Source organism: Chelonoidis abingdonii, chromosome 7 (genome assembly GCF_003597395.2).
Source record: "Chelonoidis abingdonii isolate Lonesome George chromosome 7, CheloAbing_2.0, whole genome shotgun sequence".
In the NCBI taxonomy this organism is placed as follows: Eukaryota; Metazoa; Chordata; order Testudines; family Testudinidae; genus Chelonoidis; species Chelonoidis abingdonii.
Window position 1 is genome coordinate 17,498,053 of NC_133775.1, and position 13,548 is coordinate 17,511,600.

General features: G+C 39.8%; 1 protein-coding gene across 10 annotated transcripts in view; it reads left to right on the plus strand.

Annotated features, from left to right (window-relative positions):
* The window catches only part of PATJ (PATJ crumbs cell polarity complex component), a 219,850-nt gene that overhangs the window by 60,172 nt on the left and 146,130 nt on the right, over positions 1-13,548 (plus strand). For all 10 annotated transcript variants that reach the window (XM_075067651.1, XM_032795516.2, XM_032795517.2 and 7 more), the window contains 4 exons: positions 7,371-7,580; positions 9,116-9,235; positions 10,646-11,023; positions 12,660-12,750. In XM_075067651.1, coding sequence (XP_074923752.1) covers positions 7,371-7,580; positions 9,116-9,235; positions 10,646-11,023; positions 12,660-12,750 — 799 coding nt within the window. The remainder of the gene's footprint in view (positions 1-7,370; positions 7,581-9,115; positions 9,236-10,645; positions 11,024-12,659; positions 12,751-13,548) is intronic.

Genomic DNA, 13,548 nt, shown 5'->3' on the forward strand with positions numbered 1-13,548 from the left:
AAATTAATGACTTGAATATGGAATAACTTTCACAAAAATAATGCTTGGAAACAATTTACATATTTGGTTTTGTGCTTTTTCTAGTAGAAGTCAACATACTTTCAGACAGACAAATTCGGCGTGAGATTTAGGTCTGATATTATGTTTAATTTTTTCTTTTAAACGTTGAATACCTGGGATATTTTTTGATTAATAACAATGCTGGTTTTCCTATGTTAACGAGAGATCTGTCTGATAAATATATTTATGTGATTGCAGGCCAAGCTGATTTGCATTAATGGACAGAATAAATTTGAGCAAACTGTCTGCTTATGTTGGTTGAATCATGTTTCCCTTTTCTGTTCAATATTTTTCTTGCCTTAGCCCAGTTATTACTAGCTAAACTTGATTATATGCCCTTGGTTAAGTTTATACCTGTTGAATTGAAAGATTGTAGTTTGAATATCCAAGAGAGATTTTCAGTCTTATTGTATTCAAGATACAAAATGAAGGTTGTAAAAAAATAAATTCATATACATTAGTACTGTAAGTGATCCCATGCAAAATGTAATGTCACAGTAACCTAATTAACATCCTCTGATCTGTAACATGTTTCTATTGGCTGTCTTATAAATCCTGCACTACAGACATGGGCAGTTGCAAAATTGTTCAGATTACTTAAAATTGGCACAGAAAAACTGTCTGTTTCTTTTGGGACTGTTTACTGTACCGTGAAGTACTATTCTTGCTGCACATTAACAGGTAAGTTCTTTTGGGGCAGCAGGCAATTTGTTGCAATGTTCAAGGAAGTTGATCCAGCCTAATGCAGATTTTAAGTGGTGTCAAAGCTAATGCATTCTGAAACTAAGGGAGAATAATAGTGTATAGTAAATGTCAGTCACCTGCAGTTGTGTATTTTTGCATATACTCCTTCTACGTGAGACTAGGTCTGGTTTGCATTAAATCTGTACTTAGCAGGCTGTTGCATTCAGAATTTTGATGCACATCCTCTCTGCCTAACAAGTATTCTGCAAAATCTGATAGCCCAGCAGAATGGGATGCATGTTGTTAACCTAAAACTCCTGGTGTTGTGGGTGCTGTCACTGGTCTTTAGTGCCCTCTATTGGCTAACACAGAAATTGATTAGGCTTTGAAAATAAGAAAGGCATCAGTCAATGAGTTCATTTTTAGAGTGACCAGACACCAAATGTGAAAAATCAGGACAGGGAGTGGAGGATAATAAGTGCCTATATAAGACAAAGCCCCAAATATCGGGACTGTACCAATACAATTGTTTCTTGTATAAAGAAACTTGGTAGCTGAGAGTTGAAAACCATCAGTGTCTGGCATGTGTAACTATTGCTTCAGCTTCACTAAAAGTATGAGCTCCATCAGCATAGCCCCATGGGGTTATGCTGACATATGCTCATGGGGTTTATAACAGCATTCTTGCAAGCTCAGCTTTAAGAGATTTCTTGCAGTTCAGAACCAGGACCTCCAGAGAGAGCAATTCAAGTGACCTCTTTTTGACTCTTGGCACTGCTAAATGAATCCAAAACAAATGAGGCTCTGAAAATGGCAAGGCAAACATGACACCTGAGCTCAAGGAAAGGTATGTGGGGTTTGAATGGAAAAAACTATGGTTAGAATAGTACATTTCACATTTGTGTTAAATCTGAGTAAATTGTGACCATTTTGTGCAAGTTCATATGTACTAGGTCAGGCTTAATGCAAAGGTCAAAAAAGACAACTACCAGGCCCCATTTCCTAAAGGGATATTTGAAAGTGCAGCCACCTCTTGTCTGTTGAGTTGTGAACATGGTAAAATGTGCCAGATTCTTTTAGTCTTGTTTGATCCCTAGGGAAATAAATTTGTCCCAGTGCCCATGATAGTAATGGAAGCTCCCCACCATTTTCCTCCTGAGACCTATTAATTTGGCTTTCCTGTTTGCTTATAAATAATGTTACCATTTACTTTAGACGTGCTTCCTTAGACACATATGTCTAGTTTTAGACAGAGGACTTGTACTCGAGTGAATTTGGCTTAATCTGTTTTTTAGCTCTCCCAGCAAGATAAAATTTTAACTCTAAATTGGGGTTTTCCTCAGCCTATCACACTCATCCTACCTCCCAGGTAAACGAATGTCTTACCTGGAAGTTACTAGCTGAAATCCAGACATGGCTGGTAGTGACTAAAGACAGCCTTATCTGTCAGATTAATGGTGGCCTATATGAAATGAGTTGATAGCCTCATCTAGAAGATAAGTATTCAAGATATAAAACTCACGATCATGATTAACACTCTTGTTGCGAGTGGCAGTAGAGAGACCAAGGATCAATGTATGAATGTAGAGGAGGCCACTACAGAGCGCCACAGGCACCTTAGCAGGGCGGTAAGAGGAAGCTTGCACTGCCATTGTCTGCACAGCTCCTGTGACTACATAGAAAACTCTAGCAGCCAGTGCTGTCAGCATGCTGCTAGGTTTAGGTTTCTAAAGACAATTTTTATTCATGGTTTATAAGTCACAAACATGAGTTAGCTAAATGCTGATAGCAAATGAGTTAGTATTGTTCTTTCATAGTGTCTTTGTCATTGGCTTTGAGTTAAATCATTAGTAAGAGAGGGTCTTTTTTAAGCACTTACTTTTCTTTTGAAAAGAAAAGTAAAATGCAGTCCAAAGATTTTAGACCAGAGCTATCCTCCCAAATTATACCGCTTATGTATTGCCAGGTAAATCTTAATTTTTTTAAATAGCTTCAGACCACAGAAAGCAATTGTTATGGTAAGTCATCTTATGGCCATCCTGTTGTGATGCATGGCTATGGGTGACAAACTATTCAGCTTGTCTGGAGAACTGCTTAGATTTATGACTGATACACCGCTGTCACTGTGGTTTACATTGCTCTTCTCTTCCTGTGCAATAGCTCCCTCTGCTTGAAAAAATCAGTGTAATTATAACCTAGAGCAGAATGAGACCCTTGTTTTGTATTTGCCGGGTCGGTGATTTTTATACTAATTCTTCTTTTATATGTTGTTCACTAATATTTAATCTGGACAGATATTTGGCTTGCAGTGGGGGCAAAATAATAATAGTCCTGCCTTTTGAAATCTTACCTTGACAAAGTCAATATAAAGTATTGTGCAAGGACTCTGGCCTTTTCCATGTTAGCAACAGAACAAGAGCTGGTTGGTATATTTTCAACTAATTGAAATTTAATTGAAAAAAGCTGTCTCGCCAAGGCTGAAAAATTTTGGTTTTGATGAAGACTTTATCAAAAGTAGAGAGAGAAACTTGGACTATAGGCTGGTGGTTACAGTGCTTGCTTGGAACAAGGGAAACCTCAGGTTCAAGTCCCTGCTTTGCATCTATCAGTGATCTGGGATGAAAATCTCTGCAGAGCAAGGATTTGAACCTGTCTCCCCCACATCCCAGGTCCTAATTGCCAGCTTCACACAGACTCTCTTTTCCCTACTATCCCTAGAAACTTTTTCTAGCATAATTTCCTGATTTAGCTGTGCCAGCAAAACCCTAGTGTAAAAGCAGTTATACCAACTAAACTGTGCTTATGCTGGTATAGTCTAAGGGCTTGTCTACATTACAAAATTAAGTCGACTTTATCTAATTCGACCTCGAGCCCCCCCAATTAATGAAGTTGATTGTGCGTGGCCATACCATGCTCATTGTCTCGATAAGTGCGTCCTCAGGAGCAGCACCTGTATCAATGCACAAAGCAGTGCATCGTGGATAACTATCCCAAAGTGCAACTTGCCACAGTTTTGTTTTGGGAAGTTTGTGCATTGTCTCATGGGTCCAAAACATTGTTGCCAGGGAGAATGGGAACATTGCTTCAGCATCGCATGATGCACTGTGCTCCCTCCCTTATATCAATGGCAAACAACGAGTGGTTATCGCTCTTTAAAACCACTGTGAGTATGCCATAACCCCAGAAGCATGGAGCCTGCTCAGCTGTGCACTCTTGCTGTGAACATCTCAAACACCTAGTGCCTTCTTTTGCAGTATTTCCAGAGCTGAAGTAGGGCCCACCGTGCGGAACATAGTAATGTCCTGCAAGCAGCCCTGCTGTAAGCCATTGCAAACAATTCACAGCTGCTGCTGGCATTCACAGAGCAGCTGCACTCTGAGTGTCATCTGGTCCCCTGAAACAAGCACTGACTGATGGGACTGCATAATTTTGCAGGTATGGGATGAGGAGCAATGGCCACAGACAGGTGTGGCTCTAGACATTTCGTCGCCTCAAGCACGGTCATGCTGCGGGGGGCGCTTTGCCGGTCGCTGGTCCTGGGGCTTCAGTGGACCTCCGCAGGTGTGCCCGTGGAGGGTCCACTGGTCCTGCGGCTTTGGTGGAGCCGCGGGATCAGTGGACCCTCCGCAGGCACGCCTGCGGGAGATCCACTGAAGCCACGGGACCAGCGGATCCTCCGCAGGCAAGCTGCCAAAGGTGGACTGCCTGCCACCCTTCCGGCGACTGGCAGAGCACCCCCTGCAGCATGCCGTCCCAAGCCACAGAACTTTTGAATTCAGAAGGCCAGCTTTCAGGAACTTTGTGCAGAGCTTTCCCCTGCTCTACAGTTCCGCAACACAAAAATGAGAACTGCTCTGACAGTGGAGAAGCGAGTGGCAATCACTATTTGGAAGCTTGCAATGCCAGACAGTTATTGGTCAGTCAGGAATCAATTTGGAGTAGGTAAATCAACCATGGAAGCTGCTGTGCTCCAAGTGTGCAGACCAGGCTGGAGCGTGTTGGGGCATGTAGTCTCCATGATCAGCTGGGCTCAAGTTGACATGCTAGCAGTGCTGATCAAACGGGAAATTAAAAGTTCATGAGGCTTTAGCAGAGGATGGGCTTTTTCTGTGTACCTGGCTGCAGTGCAGCAGAGTTGAGAATGATCTCCAGAGCGGTCACAGATGAGCATTGTGGGACACCACCTGGAGGCCAATTAAGTCAAATTATACAACGCTGTGTCTGCACTAACCTCAGCCATGAAAATCAAACTAAGTGCTACGCCGCTCACAGAGGTGGATTACAGAAGTAGACATCAGAGGCGACTTATGTCGATGTAAAGGACCCGGTAGTGTAGACATGTACGTTAACAGGACAACTTAAGGCTGCTTCCTTTGACCTAACTCTATAGTGTAGACCAGGCCTAAGTCAGTTTGGGGAACCAGTGTAAACTGTACTGGTATAAGAGCAGTTTTGCTGGTATAAGCTACAACAAATTTTGAAAGTTTCCACAAAACAGAATTGTCGTCCTCCGATCAGCTCTAATCAAACTGTCTTCACTGCTCTTCTGTTTACTACCAAAGCCATGTTTAAGGGTGGGCAAAGCTTGCTGTGTCTGTTTACTAGGGGCAGGCAGTCTCCCAATTCTAGAGATCCTTCTCATTCTGCCTCTTTGTTTTTAGGGCATCTGATGGGTTCCCACATTCCCCTCCTCTCTAGTGTCAGATGTAACTGTTAAGTCTTTACATAATTTGAAAGGCTTGGCATTTTAAACAACCAAACAGCTGTGCATGTTCACACGAACATGTCCACACAAATCTCTGTAGGAAGTTTTCTACCCCAAGATGACTTGTCAGAGATGCACTGTGTAGATCTGAGCACAAGTAACAGGACAGTCGAAGCATGCAGGCAACCATGCAGTGAGCAGTGCATCAGGTCCTGGAAAAGTGAAATTACTAGAGCTGATTACCAAACCCAATTCTTGCAGAGAAGGGACTGGTATAGGGAGTGAGTGTCCAGTATTTGGGAAGTGTCTAAAACTGAGTCAGTCTAGGGCTACGTCTTCACTACCCGCCATATCGGCGGGTAGCAATCGATTGCTCGGGGATTGATATATCGCGTCTCATCTAGATGCGATATATCGATCCCCGAACACGCTTATATCGATTCCGGAACTCCACCAAGCCAAGCAGAGTTGTGGAATTGACAGGGGGAGCTGCAGACATCGGTTCCGCGCCGTGAGGACGGTGAGTAATTCCATCTTAGATACTTCGACTTCAGCTACGTTATTCACGTAGCTGAAGTTGCGTATCTAAGATTGATTTTCCCCTGTAGTGTAGACCAGCCCTAGGAGTGGGCTGAAATTAGCTTGTTTTACCTTAACCTGATTCAGCTTCAGGCCTTTTCCTTTTTTCCTCCTGAACTGATTTACTCCTCTCTAATTTCAGTCTTTTGCTGACGTTGCCCCACCCCCTTTAAAACAAAGCTAGTTAATTGTTTATTTGGAGGTGCTTTCTCTGTGTGTAACCATATATGAACAAAAACAAAGTTAAAGGAACATTATTTAGCTTGCCAAGTCAAACAGTCAAAAGTTAGGAAGTGCCAGATTTATAGTGGCATGTGCAGTCTTAATTCTACCTCTTGTGTATCCATCCTGTGTATCGAATGAGCTGGGTCCTGTGGAAAACCAGTATGTGCTCATGTAATTATAGACACAGTGCATGCACATAAGGGGTATTACAAGCACTAGAGAGAGAGCGAATGTGTGTCACAATCTTAAAATAAATTATGCCTTGATTAACAATTATGAAAGGTGTGTTGCAGTGTATATTTTTTGCTACTATATAATGATTAAGATCTTTGGTCATTTTATCTTATTGGACTGCGGATGGATTTTCAAATGGGTAGACATTTGATGGAAGTGGTACATTAGACATAAATAAGAAAAAAAAAACAATTGAAAAATATTTCTGAAAGGAATAAGCAACTTTCAAACAAGTTTGACTCAATGATCATGAAACATCTGTCCATCTGTGATCTTTCCTACTTTAAACTTTCCCATTTTTTCAAGCAATTGCTTATCTTCATTAATAATCCTCTCCTGAAAACAGTCCTATGTCTTGTTTTTTTAGCATTGTAAATGTCTTTCTGTGTCTGTAAAGCACCATGTAAATGTATAGTGCCCTATATGACAATAATGTGAGCAAATGTAACTGCTAAATCCCGAACACTTCTGTAAATTGTAAGGATTTTTTTCATGTAACTTTTGTTGACATGAAGCCTTGAAAATCACATGCATGGACATTGTCTGGCTTTTGGTCATAATAGGGCGGATTGGAGGGGTTGTGAAGGAGCCAGCGCTGCTTTTCCATCTGCAGTTTGGCCTGTCCCCTCCTCCACTTGAGAGAGCTGCTTTAAGAAGGCATAAATCAATCTGCTCCACGTGGATTTGTTAATCTTCTGAGCATTCTACAGTGCCCGTTTTTCCCCTCTCTCTGTCTTTCAGGCTGTTAAGGTGGTTATATTCGTGGACCGTCCTTTTATTGTTTGTGTTTGTAACCCCACAGCATAAGATTTGTTATTCTTTTGTACATTCAAAATAAATAAGACAACGCATTTATTGGGTTTTGTTGGGGCTGCTTTTTCAGGATCCCCTAGATCCAACAAGAACGGCCATTGTGATCAGCTCTCTGGTAGCGGGTGGAGTAGCCGAACGCGGGGGTGAACTGTTACCAGGCGACCGTCTGGTTTTTGTAAATGAGAAATATTTGGACAATGCCACTCTAGCAGAGGCGGTAGAAGTGTTGAAATCTGTGCCCCCAGGTACTATTCGCCTTGGCATCTGCAAGCCTTTGGTGGTAAGGACTGATTTTTAATTTATTCTATGTTGTCACAACAGTGACACGTACGGATGTAACTTGTGCATAGTCCCCAATTCAACGAAGCACGTTGTTTAAGTCTGTCCCTATTCAAGAAATCACTGAAGCAAGCACTTAACTTGAAATATATACTTAAGCCCCAATCAGTAGGATTTAAGCATGTGTTTGAAGTCAAGAACATAAGTACTGTCCTGAACAGGGATACTTTTTGGATTTGGGACCATACAGCAGACTTGAGAACACTGCTTCATTGTTCATTAATTAAGTTTTATTTGTGTAGCGCCATATAATAAGATCTGAGGCCATGAAGTGCTTGCTGTATAAACAAACAAACAAGCACTGAAAGAGGAATGTAACAAGTCTTTTGGATTGTTTCCTTTTAAAAATAAAAAAATTGCCCATGTCCTTATTTAGCTTCTTTCTCCTTTGTCTCTTTTTAGGGCTGTTGACTAATCACAGTTTTAATTGCACTGTTAAACAATGGAATACCAATTGAAATGTTTTAAATATTTTGGATGTTTTTCTACATTCCAAATATATTGATTTCAGTTACAACACAGAATACAAAGTGTACATTGTTCACTTTATATTATCATTTTTTATTACAAATATTTGCACTTGTAAAAATGACAAACAAGATATAATGTTTTTCATTTCACCTCATACAGGTACTGTAGTGCAATCTCTTTATCGTGAAAGTGCAATTTACAGATTTTTTCGTACATAACTGCACTCAAAAACAAAACAATGTAAAACTTTAAGCCTACAAATCCACTCAGTCCTACTTCTTGTTCAACCAATCACTAAGACAAACAAGTTTGATGTGAATGCCTGTTCTCACTTTCGAGTGACATTGTAAACAAGAAGCGGGCAGCATTACCTCCTGCAAATGTAAACAAACGTATTTGTCTGAGCGAGTGGCTGAACAAGAAATAGGACTGAGTGGACTTGGAGGCACTAAAGTTTTTACATTGTTTTATTTTTGAGTGCAGTTATTTTTTGTGCATAATTCTACATTTGTAAGTTCAACTTCCATGATAAAGAGATCGCTCTACAGTATTCATATGAGGTGAATTAAAAAATGCTATTTCTTTTGTTATTAACAGTGCAAATATTTGTAATAAAATATAAAGTGAGCCCTGTACACTTTGTATTCTGTGGTGTAATTGAAATCAATATATTTGAAAATGTAGAAAACATCCAAAAGTATTTAAATAAGTGATATGCTATTATTGTTTAACAGTGCAATTAATTGCATGATTAATCATCATTTTTAATTGCTTGACAGCCCTACTTTTTTACTTTATTTTTTATGTAAACCCATCTTTTTATCTTTTCAATTTATAGCAAAACAAATTCTATTCTCCTTCCCCTTCCTCATTCTCTCCTTTTCCATGGTCATTTCCTCCCTCTCCCCGACAGCCCCATCTTTTTATTTATTTTAAGAATTTGGGGCTTTTTTGCTTTCCTGACAGTGTTTTTAATGCTGTTGTATGTTTCAACTGCCTTTATAGGGAGAAAGCAAAGAGGAGGAGAACTTTTGCATTGTGGATCCCAGCACCATTGAAGACAACTCTGCATCTCCAACATCAATAAATGATATTCATTCATCAATAATGCTCGAGGCACCACAGGTATTTGGCTGCTGTTTCGGTTTATTTAAAATAGTTAAGAAGAAAATGAGGTTCTAAAAGCCCTTTCTCATCTCCTAAAAACAAGTGTCCTTCAGAAGAGATGTCAGTCCACGGTTCATTCTGTCTGGTGGGAAAACATGAGTCTGGGATAAACCTTGTATTCCGGTAAACAATCCCTCTCTAAAACAAATTCCAAGAGTCAAAGCTTTTTGTGAGCTAATGCTGAATTGTGTATATGACACCTTGCCTACAGAGATACTGGGCTACATTATTTTCTAGCGCATTACATTAAGATGCATTGTCTTACCATGAATATGAAAGGTGATATGAAGTAAAAATGTTAGATCTATTGCTAATGAAGTAAGAGTGTTAGATTTACTGCTAATAACAATTGTTGATTCAAGAAAAAAAGAATGGTGTGTAAGCAGGATTTCTTTAGAAAAAGGCAATTTGTTGTCCTAGGGTTGGGGTGCTAGCCTAGGATCTGGGAGTCCCAGCTCTGCCACAGACTTCAGAGACATGATGGGCTGGAGTTTGATACCTTTACTTTGATACAGAAACATCTTCATATTTTGACTTCAGTGGGCTTCTATGGAGTAACATACTACTTAATAGCAGTAAAGGTATTGGAATCTGGCCCTAGAGTATCAAATTCTCCTGTAACACTTCTCTAGCTGTCACTGCTTATAATGAACCTAGTGTGTGTAAAATAGTTTTTGTTTTTTTAAAAAAAAACACCAAAACTGGTCTGTCACTCACCAGTGTTAGTTATTGCCTCAGCCCACCAATTTGCGTAATTGCTATTGTGTCAAGTTGGCACACTTCAAAGAAGCCGCTCTAAAAAGAGTTAATAGCAGGCACCCTTTCTTGGATTAGTATTTCAGCTGTGAGATGAGTGGATTGAGCTGACTCTGGAGGGTGAGATGTTGACCTTTTAATTAAAGGATTGAGTGAAATAAGCAAGGGATGCCTTACTGTTTAAACTGATGATGATGGGCATAATGTGCATGTTTGCATAGTGGGATGGCAGATAAATCCTCAGTGTTTTTTTTTAGATTTATTTAGGCTTTTCCCTGCAGCTCTTAAAAAATACTGTCTTACAATTCCCAGTCCCCAGCTTTCACCCAGACTTGCTTTTTCCTATAGCTCCAGGAATAGCTGAGCAGCTTCCAACTTTCATTTCTTTATTGTTTTTAAAAAGGCATGTCTATATTCATAAAAATAGTAAATCAGGGCAAGTTTCAAAGTTCTAGTTTAGCTGCTTCTACTAAAACATAAAAGCTAATGGATATTCATTCAAAAAACAGAATGGTGGTTGTAATTTTAAAATGTGCCTGACATAAAACACAACTATAAGAGAGCTTGCAGGAAACATGATGTCAAATCTATACTCTGTAATGTTTTATGCAGGGTTTTAGAGATGAAACATTCTTTCAAGAAGAACTTGTTGATGAGCCACTTCTGGATTTGGGGAGGCCATTTCAGCTAGCTCAGAATGAAACAGAACATAAGGAGTCCTGGGAAATGCATGAATTCCTTAAGGCTAAAATAGAGGAAATGGGTGAAGAGCGGGAAATGTTAGTGGATGAAGAGTATGATATGGACCCGGATTATTTTACATATGCCTCATCACATGTAAAGGACACAAATCCACCTGCTGGGAAGAACCTGATTTCTATTGGAGATTGGGCGAACCAACTTGAGCCAACTAAAACATCGGATTTAAGATCCCCTATTAGCACAAAGGCTAAGCAGTCTCCACATTACCTGTATGATAATGATGAAATGGTAAGAAATGTTACCCTGGGTTTCAATCCTGCATCAGGATCAGCTAGTATGGCTCCCTTGTAACTGTACAAAGTCCTAGTGAAGTTGGTAGGAGACCAGCTAGCAGATATTGATGCGAAATTTGGACCTGTTTTCTATCATGATTTTTATACTCTTGTTTTTTATGGTTAGGTGGATTTTGACATAATTTAGACAAGATCTCTCAGTACATTGAGTAGATACCAATGGACATTATTCTTTTGCACATAACACATTCTTAAAATCCCAAAACCAAAATGTATTTCCTTGCTAAATTTTGATTGCCATTTGACAAATAATTTGCTATGTTGTTAGCGCTGCAGAACTAATGGTGGCTCCCTTTGGTGACCCTTCTATCTGCATCTTTGATATAACTTGGCAGGTGTGTCTTCCATCATCTCTTATTGGAGCAAAGGGAGATTCAAAGCTCTCCTTGCAATTTTCTAATTTCTGTCTCTTGTTTCTCTGCAGCGCTGCAGCATGTCAATGAAACTGACTGTCATCCTGATATCTTATCGCACCAGTGCAGAATGTCTTGAGGGTTGCCTGAGCTGCATTGTTAGCTCAAGCTATAACTCGATTGTTGCCCCTAACGCAGCTGCTGTTCATGCGCACACATCTCTAGCTCGAGTTCAGTGGTGCTTTAAATTCAAGCTAGCCAGCCTGTCGGGGGCATGGGTTGAGGCTCACGTACTGCTGATGCTCGAGCTAGTAGAGCAGTGGGGACTCAACTACTGTGTGCTGCTAATCCAATCCCTCTGTTCGGCTCAATTAGTTTGCAGTGGAACCGCTGTTACTTCAGCTACTCTAACTTGAGAGAAGAAACTGAATGGCTAACTTGAGCTAATGTGGCAATGAAGACAAGCCTTAGAGATCTGGATGTTTGTCAGTTCCACTGAGGGCAGCTGGTCTGTAAGACACACTGAGTGGAGCAGTACAACAGGAAATGATGAAAGAAAAGAGATTGTGACAGACAGATAACACTGGGTTGGGGAGGGAGGGAGACAGCATAAGGCACAATGTGTGAATGAAAATTTTGCATCCTCTAATACTCTGAGAATTTCTTTCCCCTCTGAGTTTGCTTTCTATTCCTGCATCCTCCGGAAAAGAAAGTGATTAAAGTGGTTTTCCTTGCACCTAGTTTGCCATGCAGATCAATTTTACCCTCAGTTTCCAGATGAAGAAATTGAGGCAGAAAGTGACTTGTTTAGGGCCACAGAGGTTTTAGCGGGGAATAGAAGGTTAGGTTTTTCATCTCTTGTAGTCCTGTGATCTCTATATGAAGATGCCAAAATGCAGCTTCTGGTGAATGTGATATTGATCTAAAACTGTTGTTGGTCCACAAAACTGTCAGGTGAAAAACCCCTTGTTTCCTCTCTGGGTTGCAAAACAGGTAGATAGTATGAAGTTCATTTTATATTTTAATCACATCTGACATTGTTCATACTCACTGATGTTGCCTAAATGAGCAATTAATTTCATAATTATCCAAAAAAAATTAAAGTAAGTTACAAAAATGCAAATGTTTGCTGTAAAATCAATGTGTATGTCAAATACTGCTATATGAGGCAATGCCAATGCTCTTTAATTTTTAACTTCTTTTTTCTCCCCCATGAAGTATGAAGCCACAGTGGAGAACAACTGCCAAACAGCTATATTTGATGATATTGAAATGACTGAGTCAGTAGCAAAAAGCAAACTGGATTTAGGTTTGTAAAAGATGTGGTTTTTTTTATTTTTAAATGCATTAATCTCATTTTGCAATACAGTTCTGTTCATATCTTTCAAACGAGGTAGTATCCACAGTATGAATCATACTCACTTAAGATGATAGTCTGGCTTTGATGCCTTCCTTAAAAAGGACCTCCTCAACTTCAAAATCCCATATGTCTCTCTGAAAGTATTTGCCTACTTGTTGTTACAAGTAACACTTAGTGACTGTAGCTGAAAGAGAACAGAGAAAATAATGCTATGTTTCTCAATTGTTGTTTTTAGCATGTCTGCTGTGTGGATTTGACTCTTGTGTTGTCCGTTTCCCCTATATAGTAAGGACTCCATTGGAACTACATATAGTTAAGTGTTTGCAGGATTGGGCCCTGAATCAGTTTCCATTGTTTGTTGTGAAGGACCTTCACTACTACTATTTTTTTTTTAAATAAAGTAATACTTTTTTTAAAAAAAAGTGATGGTAAAACCTCAAAAATGAAGCAAATTTTACTGCAAGTAAATTTTTTTGGGATTAACCTATATTCGGCAATATTGGAATCAATAAGAGGCATTAACAATTTATGATGAGGTGCTGTCTATCATTTGTGCAATCTTACACTCATAATGTTTGGATGGACAGAATAGACCTTGCTCTCAGTTTGAGCCCCAAACTTTAAAGCTGGCTGGTATAATAGATATAAGATGTTCCCTGGAGAATGGTCCCTGAAGGAGGACATTGTCCACCTGACCTCCAGTCATTGGGGCATGCCAACAGTGGACCTGTATGTAACACATGCAAC